General features: G+C 37.2%; 1 protein-coding gene across 6 annotated transcripts in view; it reads right to left on the bottom strand.

Annotated features, from left to right (window-relative positions):
• Positions 1–16719, bottom strand: part of Robo1 (roundabout guidance receptor 1) — a 1035706-nt gene that overhangs the window by 459701 nt on the left and 559286 nt on the right. For 5 of the 6 annotated variants that reach the window (XM_036203231.1, XM_036203233.1, XM_036203229.1 and 2 more), the window contains one exon: positions 11515–11598. The exons of the other annotated variant lie outside the window; for it this stretch is intronic. In XM_036203231.1, the coding sequence (XP_036059124.1) occupies positions 11515–11598 (84 nt within the window). The remainder of the gene's footprint in view (positions 1–11514; positions 11599–16719) is intronic. 6 annotated transcript variants of the gene reach the window in all.

Raw genomic sequence — 16719 nt, 5'->3', positions numbered from 1 at the left:
AAATCTACATGTTGGATTTCCTGCTTCTGATGTTTCTGAATTTATTTACAAAAATGATTCACCTAAATTTCTTGGATTGGGGGAACACAATAATTTCTTTCTTTCTTTCTTTCTTTCTTTCTTTCTTTCTTTCTTTCTTTCTTTTGTTTGTATTGCAGCTGTATGGCTGTGGTAATTGAAAATATGACTCAGTATGTAAGACAAAATGAAATTAGCTTTTAGGTTTGCTCATCAAAGGGCTAGAGAATCTGCTGAGGAATGGATGGAACAGTTACACGAATGGATTCAGATAGATTTGAACAGTTGTCCTCCACAAACTCAAGCATTCCTCCATCCCCTAGGCAGAAGGAAGGGCTATTTATTCTCCACTGTGGCAAGCTGGACCTGACTTGCTGGGAGGTCTGAGTGTAGTGAGTATATTCAAGAGGACACATTCACTTTATACCAGGCTTTAAGTCTTTGTCACCTCTAGGTCAAAGATCAGACTCAGTTTCCAATAAGAGACACCAAACTCTAAAAGAAAAGGTTTACTAAAGTTTGACAAGTTGTATTAACAGAAACCTGAAGAGCAGCATTCTCTAAGGTTATTGCATGCAGAACAGAGCTGGATTCAAGGGTTACTTTGAGCAGCTGGAAATGGTTCTGGCTGTGTACTTGGTATCCACTGAAACTAAGACCCAAATGATGTTTTTAGTAAATAAAGTTTAGATGCCAGAAATTCTTTGGCATCGAGAAAGGGAGGAATTCATGTGATATCAGGCACTTGACATGTGGCAAGTCCAAAATGAGATGTTTTTAAGTGTAAAACTGTGCAAAAAGGAAGAGTAAAGCATCTCGATCCTACCTTTTTTATTGATTCCATGCGGAAAGAATGACATCTTGGCTATATTAAGTTAAACAAAATGTACGTTTTGAAAGCCGTTTTACTTGTTTAAAATATGGATGCTAGAAAATGTAAAATTATACATGTGGCTTACATCTGGCCTTAAACTCCTACTGGTCAGCGCTGATGTAGAAGGATAGAAATGTTGAATGAATTTATCATTTGTGACAGAGTTAGCCATTCTCTAACTCTCTACAGAAAGAGGACTCAGAAAGCATTCCCTTCAATATACTGGTGGAAACACTAGACCTCCTGGTGAAGAGCTGCTATAGCCACAAAAAGTAAGTTAGCTATTGTTTCAGTGCATGTAATCAAGGCCAAATGGTAGCAGATAACTTACACTCTGGATAGGAATTGTCTTTTTATCAGTTAGTAGAATCCCAAGAACATTTTCCTGTGGTTGAATGCTCCCTACAACATGTTTCCCTACAACTGAAATACTTGGGGTTTATACTGATCTCATTACATTTCAACTGAAAATCCTTTTGAAGCCTAGTGCATAAATATCTGATGTGAATTATGCACAGAAAAGTAATAGTCTTTCTAAAAATTGCTGGGGTATGAGTTCTCACTCAGTACCAGGCATGAAGGATGGTGTTGGTGATTTGAATAAAACTATAGAATGTCATCATATTTAACACCATCATTTTCATTCTGAACTTTTCCATTGGAATCCAATTTATGAGGATATCTAATATAATGGAAGAGAAATACCGTCAATATTGTTAATACATACATATCTAGAGCACTACTGGCTTCCACTTGTAATACAAGTTTGAATTTATGTTTACCTGCTAGAGTCCCTGAAATCTTTACTATGAACATTTTCCTAACTCTTAAACACATTGCTGAATCAGTAATCAGCACAATGTAAGGTCCCTGGCCCAAATTTCAATAGTAGATAGTCCTTAGAACTGCTGCTCTTCATAAAATGTTAAGTAGAAGTAAAAGAAATACTACATCTTTGTGAAAGTATAAGCCAACAGTGCCAACACCAAATAGTGAAATGCAGACTGTGTATGAATTCTATTTTAGCTCCACTGAACTTTGTTCTGCTTGAGAAGAGAGGCAAATCTCAGGGGATGACAATGACTGCTGCTCATAAGATTTAACAGAGATTTCATTGCAAAAGACCCAAACTCCATTAAATTCTGTCTACTCTAAATCCTGAGTCCTGATGGTCCCACTATTGCACGTATCTTCATCCTGGCTCACTATGTATGTGTTCATGCTCATATATCTTGGTCAACAGGGACCAGCATTTGCTTTGCTTGCATTGAGAAGGTACAGGAATACCAGGCAAACCCCACAAAACTTTAGAGTACTACCTACTCATTGAGTACAGGATATTTTCCACAAAGTTCAAGACAAATGGTTGCTTCTTGACGTTCATTTCCCAGTAAATATCTCAGTTAGTTACCATTGGATTTAGGAGGAAGTATACACTCTAGGAGGATGACTTGCTCTTTCATTTTAAGAAACTGAACAATTAATTAGGCTTTCACTTTTGCATGTGACCCAGATCCGATTTATATCACTAGGCAGTTCAGCTCTTGGGCTACATGCTAAAGTAAATATAATTGTGTTAGTGTGAGATATGGTCTTTCTGTCAATTTGTGTGTGAGTCATTGCATAGATTCCTAAGCCTTTCTAGAAGAGCAAGATCATATCTTCGTAATATAGCGACCTTTGGAAACATTGCTTCTGTCCTGTAACTTGGGAATGAGAGTGGCTGGTTTCAACACTCTTGAAGGGCAATGTAGCAATCAAGTGGGTCATGTCTGGGTGATGGCAGGCCCTTATAAAGTTAGACCTGCAAGGAAATTTGACAATGTAAAGTAGAACTAGTGTAGGTAAACTAAGCCCAACCTTCAGCAAGTTCTGGAAATATAAAAATATTGCATTAAGGACAGTGGATAAATTGACTGCTATAATTAACTGGTCACACCTGGTACTGCTCAGGTGACCAGAACAGGAGACTAGATAGATAGCTCAGGAACATAGAGGAAAACCAATTACTACTGCTCTAAAAACAATCACACACAGTGATAAAAGGACTCCTTAATGACATCTGCTATGCTTATATATCAGTACCTTGCTCACCTATCATTAGAGAAGCTTCCTCCTACAGCAGATGGGAACACATAGAGAGACCCACAGTCAGACATTATGCATAGAGGGAGAGACCTTGGAATACTCAGCCGTAAATAGAATGTCTCCATCAAATGCCACCCCCTAGGACTTAGGGGTGAGGAGACAGAAAAAGCCAGAGGGGATGAAGCACAACAGGTCTCTCCAACTCAACAGAATCGATGCACATGTGTATTAACAAAGACAGAGGCAGCATGCACAGACCTGTATTGGTCTGTACCAGATGGGGTCCTAGAGCTGAAAGGAGAAATGGACACATACCCCCATCCCTAATACAGAAACTAGCTCCAACTGGTAACCACTTGCAAATGAATATTAAGTTTTCTCCAAGGGAGACTCACTGGGGAAACCAACTACTCTTAAGGGTAGGCTGCATGCCCAACAGTAGATGGCCAACAGGAAATAAACTCAATGGAATCAATGGAGGGTCCTTGTCTCATAATGTGTTATGGCTTTTAAATTTTATATTATTTTTAACATATATATATATATATATATATATATAAAATAAAAATATATATCTCTTACAGGTCTTTGTGTATAATTATGACTTCTAGTTTACTGTTGTTATGGAATTCCTTAGTGTGCAAATGGATGAGTCTCTGGATCTCTGTCTGTTTCTTGGACCTCTTCTAGGGATATTTTCTTCTGCTTGTCTGTTTTGTCCTATTTTGAGGGTTAGTTTTTGTTTTATCTTATGTTATTTTATTTTATTATTGTCCCTTAGAATCTCTCTTTTTTTTTTTTCTAATGAGAGACGGAAATGGGGTGGATCCAGATGGGAGGGGAGAGGGGAGAAACTTGAAGGAATAGGAGGAGGGGAAACCATAATTAGGATATATTATGTGACGAAGAAAAAGGTATTTTCAATAAAAGGAAAAAATATCACTAACTGGTCACATACTTTTCCTGCAAATATTCTAATATTCTAGATTGATTTAGTAATAGTGGGTAAAGAGTTTGGAAGATGCTTGTTATATTAAAAAAAAAGAACGTTGAAAAAGGTACCAAAAGCAATTCAGAGATGGAGATATGAAATGGACCCTCAGAAATGATTTCAAACTAAGCAAGTATTAATTTTTAGGTGAATTATTCTAAATAATCTTATATTGGAGACTTCCTGAGAATAGTTAGTAATATTCTACAAATGTCATTTGATTATTTTTCCTTCACCCCTGCTTGTGTAATTCCCTTATGAAAAAATCTGCCAAGAGTAGCAGGAGTACAAACCATATATTAGAATAAAAATGTGATATTACTTTTCAAAATCAGTACCAATAGTGCTGATCGCTTAGTCTACCCACGATGAGAGCAATAGTGAACAATTGGTACAATATAGCAACCCATGGTGCCCATCCACGTTGGCTAATTCTCTTCCATTCCTTTTCAGGGGATGGAGAAGTGATTTTTTTTTTCTTCACTGGAATAGATGTTCTGTGAATGAATGTTCTTGATTCAGACCATCAAGCACCTTGTTCTGTGTTAGGCGATCACATTCAGCACTTATTCTGAAGGAATAATTTCTTTCAGTAAAGAATTGAAGGAAAGGAGTAAGGGCAGGCTCAGTGACAGTGGGAGGAACCCCTGAGCTTCCAGTGCATTCACTTGGTGATTGAAGACTGACATTAAGATTTTGTTCCCCCATAGCGGTCTATGTTAGAAGAAATGAGGATGTTGTTACACACGTTGTTAGCCTAGACAAGATTATTGGCTAGACTATAATATTTCCAGGACTCCCTCTTCTAAAAGCCAAATTCGATGTCTATTCTCTACTTTGCTGAAGGCAGGAGTGCCCTTGTGACTCTAAGGCTAATTGATGATTATGTGTAGCAGCAGTTATGAAAGGCAGTGTTGAGATGCTAAACGGGAGAACGGAGTGGCTATATAACACAGTCCCTCTGTCATGAGAAGTGTATGTGAGATGTGGATTGCTGTGGTGCTTCTGTGGTAAATTTTGGTTTTGTGACTGTGGCACAATTGACTCCAGTTCAACACCACCAGCAGGATTATCAACCTGCCCCAGACTCAATAGTTTCTATGCACAAGTATGTGGAGGAAGTTGTGGGGACTTAATGAGGGTTGGAATGTATCTGTGGTGATTTGGTGCTAAGTATGATCAAAGTACATTGTATGAGATTCGAAAAGAATTAATGAAAATACTATATTTAAAAGAATTTCTTTGCAGCAATGTAAAGTAAGAGTTAAATGACTCTCTCGTGTAGTGAATATGTACATTCTTCTTGCATAGTTTTCTTGTACTAGTTATTTTTAGATAAAACTGAAATTGGGCTGCTTTTCACTAACTGTGCAAGAAAATTTGTATTTACTTAATGAAGGGAAATTATTACTGTGTAATCATCTTTGTAAACATTAGACATTAGGAAAGGCTGGCTAATTCTCTTTTGGATTTTAAGAGAATCAAGTGAAATTCCAAATAGTATTCCTTCCTAGAAATCAGAAAACTAAACTAAAACAAGGAGAGTAATTTGAAGAGTATTCTATGTAGTAGATTATACTTTGCCCAGGGATCTGTGCAGAAAGCTCTGAACCTGGTGCTTGTCTTTCTAGGTGAGCAAGGACTCATTTCCAAGGCCACATTCTATAGTCAAGGCATAAAATGGTCCAGCTACAATGTTAATTAATTAATACAGAAATGAAGTTTCTCACTGGATTTTCAGATTGGCCAGTCACTTTGCTGTAGATGCTACAATTCTAAAGTTATTTATTTTTGAAATTTTCCTTTAGAGTTTTGTTTGTTTGTTTTTTAGTTTTTCAAGACAGGGTTTCTCTGTATGGCCCTGGCTGTTCTAGAACTCACTCTGTAGATCAGGTTGGTCTGAAACTCAGATCCACCAGTCTCTCCTTCCTAAGTGCTGGGATTAAAGCCATGCACCACCATGCCCTGCTCCCTATTTCTTTTTATATGTCATTGTGCATATGAGTACTGTATTTACATATTTCCCCCAGCCTTTCTTTTCTTCAGCTCCTCTTACATTTCCTCCTGCCCTGATTCTTTCTCAAATTCATGGTCTCTTATTTTTTAATTATTATCATTACATACACACACATCCACTCACTTACACTCATACTTTATAAATATAAGATGCTGAGTTCATTCACTGTGACTCATACGTGTATGTGTTTTGCTGACTGCTTGTGATTGAATCACTAATCTGGTCTTCATTCCTGAGCAGACTTAGTCTCATTGTCTTTCCCTCAGAAGCCTGTAACTCATCATATCAGAGTGGGACCTTAGGAGATTTCACCCACCCACATTGGCAATTCATATTTTTAATCTTAGTTACTCAAGTATAGCATTGTGTGTTTGGATATGTTTACTTAAAGAGTACACGCATGTTAACATCTTTTGAAGATGTTACTTGTTGACATATATGGAAACTTTGTAGCATTTGAATACAATTTTTAAAATTAACAGTAAAATTTCAGAAGTTAGATCAAAGCTACTTTTTTTTTTTTTTTTTTTTTTTTTTAGGAGACATTACATGAGACTTTCCCAAATCAAGCCTTTATCAATTTTCCTTTTTCAAGATTTGTTGTATTTGGTGTATGTGTCTGGATGGATGCTTGTTTGTATGTGAACAGCATGCATGCAGAAGTCAGTGGAGATCAGAAGAAGGTGTTGGTTCCTCTGGAAGTGGAACTATAGGAGGCTGTGAGCTATCCGATGTGGGTGCTGGGTGTCTACCATAGCATGGCTAAGCTGTTTCATTCCTAACTAAATGCTCAAATGGAGCTAAAATACTCAACCTCATGTAACTGAAAGGGCCTGTGAAGTTTATATATAATTAATTTTGGATTCATTCACTTCTAATGTATTAAAGCAGACCTCCCACATTATTTGTATGAGCAATACCATCTTCCTGTGAGGTAAGATTATAAGGAGTCAGAAGCTGCTGCCTACAAAGCTCCTAAAACTCCTCTGTGCACAGAAAAAAAATCATAAATTCTGGTTGTTTATATCAGTGTATAAGTAGAATATTCACATAGAAAAATGGAGTTCTTTTTTGACTTTACCAGTGAAATCAGGAAATTAAGCATGTATGGAGACAGGAACTGGGTAACACCCTTGTAAAGCAAGTGTGAGTACAAATCCAGAAAACCCAAGTAGACCTGGTCATGGTGGCATGTGTCTGAAACCCAGCACTCCTACTGTGAGGCAGAAAGTGGAGACAAGGCAAGCCCTATAAGCCTGTAAACCTGCTATGTTAGCAAACAAAAACCCTGTCTTGAACAAGGCAAAGACCCACATCAGATTTTGTCCTCATGAGTACTTGCACCCCTATAAACACACACACACACACACACACACACACACACACACACACACACACACACAGAGACAGATATACACACACACAGACACATAAACATGCAACACACTCATGTACACATACATAAATGCACACAGGCATACATACAAGCATGCACACACACACACACACACACACACACACACACACACACACACACACCAATATACCAATGTAGGGAGATCCAAGAATCAACACCACCATCATATAATAGTTAACAGCTGAGATGCTGAGATTCCAGAATACAGTTTGTGGATCACATTTGTGTTTCTTCAGGCAAACATATAATTTGATAAGGATATTGCTTTCTACATAAGTAACACATAGTGTTTTTCTCCTAAAGAAACTACAAACAAAATTTACATGGATGTGATAACAAGGGGTAGAAGACTGATTTCATTTGAAATTACTGGGGATTCCTGGCAATTCTTGGTTAGATTTTACTTTGACATTCACATAATCCTGATTTTTTTATTTAAATATGCAACTTTACATTTATTATTTCCAAAATGCTGTTATAAAAGCAGCAGGACCCCTTATCTCTAGTGATGCAGATATTGTCTGCTGTGGATATCACTCTATAAATAAAATGCTGACAGAAAAACTCCAACTACAATTGTCTTTGTTATACTGAAATGGAGACAAAGAATATACTTTTTACACCCTATTCATCAAATTTATAGACTTTTTTCTTATCAAAATGTGGTTAAAATTTGATTTCTTTTCTAATTACTGTTTTCTAAGCATATTATGAACACATTAGGGATCATTAGCTTCCACTTAATTTTTAATTTTTACTTATGGATAAGCTTTGACTTATTTATGATTGAAATTTTCAAAAAAGATGATGTAAATCTCACACGGAATATGTATCTATTTCATAAATTTAAATGTTCTTACACATATTACATTTTTCCAATTTTCAACAATATTTAGATTTGATAACAATGTGCTTTTCTTAGAAATTCCCAGAAAAAGCCATTGGTGATCACATATTCAACCTTTTTAGGCTTGTGTCTGATCCCATGAAGTGCTAATTTGAAACCCTAGCTACCTTGTTATTGTGACAAAGGCTGTATGCTGTGAACTGTTAAATAACCCCTAATATTTATACCATGCTTGGTTAAACAGGAAATGGGCTATTTCACTATAAATAATGCACAAGTCCACTTTAATAACCCACCACGATGCCACCTTAGAAATTGCTTTGCATTTATTGATCACTAAGAGTGAAACTGAAATATGGGAAAACATTACATGGCCTTATATCTCAGCTACAGAGAAGGAGAAGAGTAATCCATGTATTCCTGCCTCTAAACTTCACATTTCTACTCTCCCCAATTATCTTAAGTAAATCACATCAACAATTTAGATAAGCATAGTATATGATATAAAAGGCAAGTAGCAAAGGAGATTAACATTTGTTAATAGGTTGTTAATGAAAACATAAATTCATGTGTATGACATGAGATCCATAGAGTCTAAGATAGGTCAGTTTGACAGTGATGGTCCCCAATGATTTGAGTGTCAGAGCAAGCATTGGAATGACTAACTAGGTACAGTGAATATTATACTCCTAAGAAAATATTCAAAACTAAATAAGCAAAATGGTATGGGTGTGAATTTGAATTTGAAGTGCATGGCCATTTTAAGGGGTTACTTTGTGTTCCCTAAAACTGTCACTCACATTTGTACATATTGCTTTTAAAATATGCCTATAAAATATTGGTGTATCTTCACATGCCACCTGGATAAAATGAACAAACCTATATTAAACACCTGACATTTTCACGGCCATTTAGAAATTCTGTGCAAAATGTAGCACTAACACACATTTCCTGGTAGTTTTTCTGGTTAAGTGTAAAGGAAGTTTGCTTTAAAACTAATCCAAACCAATGACTCATTTTCTATGTTGCTTAATATGAATCGTTTTTACTGATAGATCCGGGGTTACTGACCTCTGGATGTTCAAAATTACAAGTAATTTACATTAAATATGCAAAGTTCTTCCTGAACCAATAGGACATCAAACTTTCTCATAATATATAGAGATTTCTGCAAGTCTTATCTGAGGCCGAAGGAATCTCTCTCACACACATACATACACATACATATCCACACACAAAAGAAAAAAGAAGTCTGTAACTAATTTTAAGCAATGCCTTGAATAAAGCCCATGAGATATTTCTTATCATGAACATCAAGTGGCTGAAACATTCTTTCTACTTTGATTTTCTTATCAATGTCAGTAGCAGTTTTAATGAGTAAAAAAAATAATGAATTCACATTCAAATAAAAGAGGCCCAAGGTACGTGTTTGATTCACAGATCATAAAAGAGTTTCTGAATTAACAAGAATTATAACATAATGTATGAGTAAATGTTCTTGATAAATGAAGGATTCAGTTATAGTTTCAAGAAAAAGATGGTCCAGATGATTTACTTTTACTCACTTTGCAATAACTTTATTGCTTTATTTGTTCCTTTGTAGAAAATAAATATAACTCTATAAATTTATTATCCCACATTAATTTATCTATGGTAGTCCCTCAAAGGGGGGAAATACATGGAAATCAAAATATTTAAATCCATTTGGCATTAAGTGCTTTGTTATTTAAGTACTTCGAATGCAATGCTGTGACATGATTTATATATAATACTCAGGAAATCTATAAAAGGGAAAGAGCAACCCCATTAGTGCATCTAAACAATGCAGTTTATCCAGACAGAGCGAGTACAAGGGAGAAATACGCTGATGAGGATACCCCAGAAGGAACGCTGTCTTCGAGTCCTCATTTCACAAATACAAACTACCCTGATTTGTGAGTGATATTAACAGTGTAATCTGTAGCTCTTTCTCTTGCTACATTTCTGGAAAAGAATCACAAACTTGCCATCACCATAAACTTTGGTCAGTTTGTGCTTAGGAGGAAAACGAGAAGTAGGAAATCTCAGGAATGGAGACATACAAGCATGTGAAACTGTTAACAAAGGTGTTGTTGATTTTGGTGTTTATTCCAAGTGTTTAAAACCAAAAATTAGGATAAAAGATGAAGAATAAATATTTCTAGTGAAGACAGCAAAGATGCTTCTAAAGTAAATTGTCGGCTTATTGTTTTGTAACACAGTGAAATGTGTGCCCTGGCTCACTCTGTTTTGCATAGTCATGTGCAAATGTGAAGACACAGAAGACTTCTCTTATCCCTCACCTCCACTGAACTCCTCCTCTTCTCTATAGTCTACCCCAGCACACAGCCCAGCAGTGTCTGGGAAGAACCCTGTCTGCAAGCAGCACAGAAAGTACATCGGAAAACCTCTACCACACCAGACCTCTATTATATTATTATCTGATTCAAAGAGCTGTAAGTGGAGTTATTTATTCTTTATCCTTGTCTAAAGTCCCAGTCAAATTATGTCAGAGTAAGAGATTGTAATTGTGTTACACAATTAGACTTCTAACTCTACTTAGAAATTATGCCAGGGAAGATTCTTGTATTTTAAGACTGATCATTCTTACGTTTTTTTGAATGAAAATTACTCCCAACACATTAACTTAATCTGTACTTTTATGCTAATGTGTACATGTAGCTACTTCAGACGTGATTGCTTGTCAAGATAACCATGCCTCATGCAAACAAAACCCAGAGATAGGAGTTTGTCATTATGAATTGTATCACATTTAAGAGTTTGCTTAAAGGTACAGCTAATTTTGAAATGTAACCACTTGTAGGTTTCTTACCTTTTGCTGAAGCTAATTTAATAAAATATTAACTCTTTCTCTAAAAAAAAAAAAAACAAAAACAAAAAACCCAAAAAACAACAACAACAAAAAAAAAAACCCCAAAAAAACCCCAAAACGTGTCCTTTTGAATAGGTTATGGCATCCACGTTTCAGAACGATAAACTTTCTATTAAAAACAGACAACCGCTCTAAGTTCAGTTTTCATGCACAGCTTTTTTCTTCAATGTATTCACATTTGCAGTTAGACTCTGCAAGGACAGAAAGAAGTCTGGGAAATGAGGACAGGAAAGTGCTGCGGCTGTGAGCTGGAAGCAGGGATGGTGAGAGATTTTTGCACAGGTGGCTGATGATGGATGGAGGTGGAAGCATTTCAGGAGGAAGTTAGCATTTGGGAAAGAGACACTCTACCTGTGTAGCCCAGCGAATTGTCATCATTATCAGAGGTGGGGGCTGGCGTCCCGTTGTCGTGGCCCCTCTCTAGGTCCTCGGGGTCTGTCGGAAACAACACCAGAGCTGCTGATGGAGTCACAGAAGTAACAGTAGTTGCCATTTCGATCGCAGCATGTCCAGACACAAATAAATCCACATGTGACAGAAAAACACACAAGGACAACACACAGCACACGTCTTCCTTGCCCTTCCTGCAGCACACTGAGCTCTGGGCAGGTCTCAGCACCATGCTTACACTTTCCCTTTCTTCCCCTTAATTTCCCTAATTCTCTGCTCTGCCTGCACCTTTGCTGCACTTCAAAGCTGGCTAAGGACTCCGACTGCCCTCTGCGAGGCCGCCAGCCTGACTGAGGGAGCATATGGAGGAGGGAGAGGGCAGGGTGGCTGGATGCTAGCATTGCTAATTTTCTACCTTATTGTTAATCAAAGCTATTGACTGTGATCACTCCCCATCATTGCTTCATCTCCTGGCAATTACAGACTCCTGGGACTGTACTTCAGATGTGAGCAGGAGGGAGTGGGTAAAGGGTCTTGTGGCGGCAGCAGGACTGTGGTGTTATAAAAATGCTCCGCTTTCCCCCCTTGGAAAACAGTAAGGGAAGCGGTGCACTTCCCATGTCTTTGGAAGACAATAATTTCTGCTAGAATCGGGCTGAGAAAAATTGAATGAGTGTTTGGGTAAAATAGAACCTAACTTGTAATATTTTTTTTTTCTTTGAATGCTTAGAGGCATTCCAGATTGCTTGATAGTGTCTATATTGCAACCATCCATAGAAGTGTTATTATCCTTGTAGTCTTTGTTTTCTCAAGGAAAAAAAAGCCTTTTAATGGTTTTTGCAATTGGACATTCATTTTCCTATGCAGAGTTGTTGAGATGAGCCTGATACTCAGGAGCTGAAGTTCATTCAGTCTGTGAGTGGCAGCAGTCTAGGGATGATGTGCTTATGCGCTGTATCTACATGTGCTAGATAATTTCGACCGTCACCTACTGCTTTGCTGCTGATAACTAGACACAGAGACAATGGAGACCATGAGTCTAGCTCCTAAATCAAATAATGTGGAGTCATAGGTCATTCAAATTGCAGTGTTTGATGGGCTTTTATCCCCTTAACCAGTATTTGGTGTTGCATGGGGAAGAGCCCCTGCTTGCTTATGAAAGAAAGTGAGTCACTAGAAATGGGGCAGTAAGCACACACAGCTAGGGTCCCTCCCTCTGGAAACATCACAGGCATCATTAATCCTGTGTCTCTGCTTGTTTTCAGTTAGGGCAACACATTTCATCTCAGGCAGAGCTGTTCAAGAATGACTTAGGAATTTTTAACAGGACATAAGTCTTTCACAAATCTGCAAGGAGGTTTTACCAGTTACCTGCCATCCCCCCTCACTTCCATGCTCTCCATATTCCCCACCACAAATGTCAAAGGATGAAACTGTTGTGGTTAATGTGGGTAGAGAAGGGTTTGGATCTGTACAGACAAAAGGGGAACATGCTCATTTTGCTTTATTTATCCTTATCTCTCTGGGGATGGCTTTGTCATGTTTATCCTCAAAAGTGAATTTGGAAATGGCATGCTCCTGCAACTTGTTAACTTGCTAGGTGTATGAATTGTTTAGGTCACAGTTGTGTGTTCCGTCCATTAGAGGGTGTGGGGAGGGGATCTCTTTGTGTATTTTGGGGCAGTATTAGTTACTACCGTGCTGGACCACAAACCAAGTAAACCGTGATAACAGGGTCAAACAAATAAGGGGTTGAAACAGAGAGAGAAATTAGAAATTTGTTGTTCATGTGTATGAAAAGGTCGTTAAGGGAGAGTGCAGTCCTGCTTCTTTAAATACTGATTAAAAAAAAAAACCCACAGTGTGTAGGGGGTCACTTTAGTTTTATGAATTAATTAGTTTTAGTAACAGGCACAGACCATCAAGGGGAACCCTACACTTAATTATGCAGGTGTAGTTTATTTATTGTGGCTGCACTATTGCTAATCACTTTATTTAAAGCATGGTAACATTCTTCCAAATCTATGACTCAATTAAATTGGCTTGTTTTTGTAGTATCATAAAACTGTGGCATAAGGCTTGTACAATTTTGTTACTGATACCTTCCTAGAAATGTGGATATTTTCCTAAAATCCATGCAAATAATGGGAAGTGAGTTCATTATCATTGAAATGAGTTGCCTATATCTACTTAAAGAAAAAAAAAACAAAAAACAAAAAAAACTTCACCTAACTCTTAACTTATCCTTAGCACTCTGTAAACTTACCTCCTTGTGTCTACCCACCATGCAGGGTCTCCTTTTAGGCTTAGGGAGGATTAGACTGTGCATTAATCAATCAATTTTTACCATATCTGCAAAGCCCATCCTTTCTATCTAATACTGCCTTTAATTAAAGACATGCTGGGTCTAAAGGAAATAGAAGGTGCCATTTTCACGAATTTTTCTTCTTTCTCCTCCTTCTTGTCAAAAGATAATGATAACCAAAAATGCCCCATTGCTTCGCTCTGTGTGAGCTGGAGGCCGAAGGTTGAGTCCAAAAGATAGCTGCTTATTTTTTGTGTTGTTGTTAAGTAGTATTGATTACTGAGCCACAGGCTAGAAGATAAGGAAGTAAGAGGTTATTCTGTTTTGGCATATTTGAACGAAGGTTCCTCTGCAGCCTCTGAATTTGGGGTCCTGTAGGCTTGAATTCAAGGGGGGTGAAGCCACTGTTTGGTGATTTAACCCTCCATGTCATCTGCATATGCATTGGTACCTGGACTCCCGAGTCAGGTACTTTCATTTTTTTTGTTCTTACACAGAATTGAATTGACGGTAACCGAGGAATTAATGAAGGCAAATTTTTACTTAAGTGACCGACTACGTAAGAAACAAGTGGAAAATGCAAAAAAGCAAAACAATGCATTTTCTCCTTTAGTATTATGTACTGAAGGGAAATTACTGTATGTGAACTCAGATGTTTTTGTATCCTCTGTCTCCCTGGAAAGCCAATACTAAATATAAAGCATTTTATGAAATATAAAAGGGATATCTGAATCAAATAATCATATACACCCAAGGTTGGAAGAAAATGGGCCATCAGATACACACCTCCTGGGAAGTTAGTGAATATTTGGGGTTCACTGTCTTCCAAAACAGTCAGTTTCGTTGTTATGAAATCCTGTTGTTTATGTGTTTGTTTGTTTGTTAGGAACAAACCCGCTTTTTACATTCTTGGCCCCTCAGCTTCAGTTCTAATCTGAGGGATAGACCCTAGGGCTTACTGATTGACTACCTTTTCAGTCATCAAATTCTTAAAGGTGTAGGTTTCATAGTTCTTCAGACATCTCATCCTGCTTTCTCTACGGATGCCACCATCCCAGTGTTTTTTTTTTTTTTTTTTTAAGTTGATGCAACTTCCATATTGCTCAAGTGAATGTTCCATAGCCAATTCAACTTCCTGTCTACAACAACAAATTTCACACTTGCACTTAGTAAACATGATACTTGTCAGCTACCATGTCAGTGTAATCTCCTAGTGTCCCTGATTGTGTTCCCTATTTTATACAAATGTGCATACATTTTCACTATTTTACACTTCAGTAAATTCTGTGATTTACATTCGGTAAGTGTCTGTGATTAAAATAACAATAGACTTCATAAAAATTAGCCTTGGTATGTATAAAAAATGAATTGCTTGACTTTATCTTCTGGATATAGGGATGTTGATCATACTTGAACCAATAATATGTAAGAATGTGTGTGCGCACCGCACGCACAGTAATAACTTTGTACTATATATTATTTATCTCATATAAGATATGTAAGCATGAACCATCCTAGGGAACATTATCTATAATTATTATACTATGCAGTTAGAATAATTAAATGGTTATGTGTGAAATGGTGGAGAAAAATACTGAGTGAGAAGGAGCTCAAGAAAGAATATGGCACATGTTAGCAATTAACCTACTATGGAAACATCATTAGCCAAAGTGTGGGAGATCATGCGGTCTAAGTAAGTTTGGAATGTGCTGGAAATGCTGCACTGAAGATTGTTTTCCCCCTCCTGTAGGCAATGGCTATTTTCATAGGACAAAAGCTCATTTGAGTCTTGGTATACCACTCATAGTTCTCCAAGTTGTTCCCTCTACCTCAGCAACCAGTGTTACAGTCTGGAAATACAGAAGCCCAAGAGAAAAAAAAAATCTGATCATCAATTTGGAGTTTCAAAGGTGGGCTTGGTAGTTCATGTCTTTAACTCCAACACTTGCGTGGGAGGCAGCAGCTGCAACATTTCTATGAGATCCAGGCCATCCTGGTCGACATGGGAAGTTCTAGGACAGCCAGGGCCATATAGTTAGAAGCTCAGCACTTGGGAGGCAGAGGCAGGAGGATCTCTGAGTTTGAGGCCAGCTTGATCTATAGAGTGAGTTCTAGGACAGTTAGAGATACACAGAGGAACTGTGTCTCAAAACAAAACAAAACAAAACAAAACAACAACAAAACAAAACAAAACAAAACAAAAAAACCCAAACCAAACAGTAAAACAAATTTGTTGTTTTATTTGTTTATATCAACAATTTCAGTTGATTTTGTGATTGTGATTTATATATTAGGATTTTTCACAATCATCATGTTCTTTGGCTGCCATGTTCCAGTCTGTCTGGAATTTACATTAAACACAAAAGTCTCTCCTTTGGTCTACTATATAGTCTCAAACTGGTTTCTTTATAGATTTGAATTATCACTGCACCACACTTTGGCATTAATTGACATTTTGAAGATGACCATTAATAAAAGATTAGGGGAAAGCAAATGAATACAAACTACTATCAATATGAGAATTGTGTTCTACAAATTGGATCAATTCTCATTGATTCTTTCCTACTAATCAAGAGGAATGCAGGGAATGGATCCTCTAAATGAAGTACCGAAAACATTTAATTAGAAACCTAGGCAATGAATTACAAAATTAAGTACAAAATTATGAAGATTTAATCAGCGCCAGAATCCTACAGGATCAAATCAAAATTAAATTTTAACTTCGGCCTTTGTCATGTATGGTCAAAATGATTATTGACTGGACATTACTATTTACTCTATTCTTTTGAATTGGAACAAAATGAAGATATATGAGGATTGTTGTAGAGATTTAGAGGGAAAATAGCATGAGAAGTTGCTTT

Source organism: Onychomys torridus, chromosome 12, assembly GCF_903995425.1.
Source record: "Onychomys torridus chromosome 12, mOncTor1.1, whole genome shotgun sequence".
Taxonomy (NCBI): domain Eukaryota; kingdom Metazoa; phylum Chordata; class Mammalia; order Rodentia; family Cricetidae; genus Onychomys; species Onychomys torridus.
The sequence above is the reverse complement of the archived record's forward strand: the minus strand, read 5'-3'. Positions and strand labels throughout refer to the sequence as shown.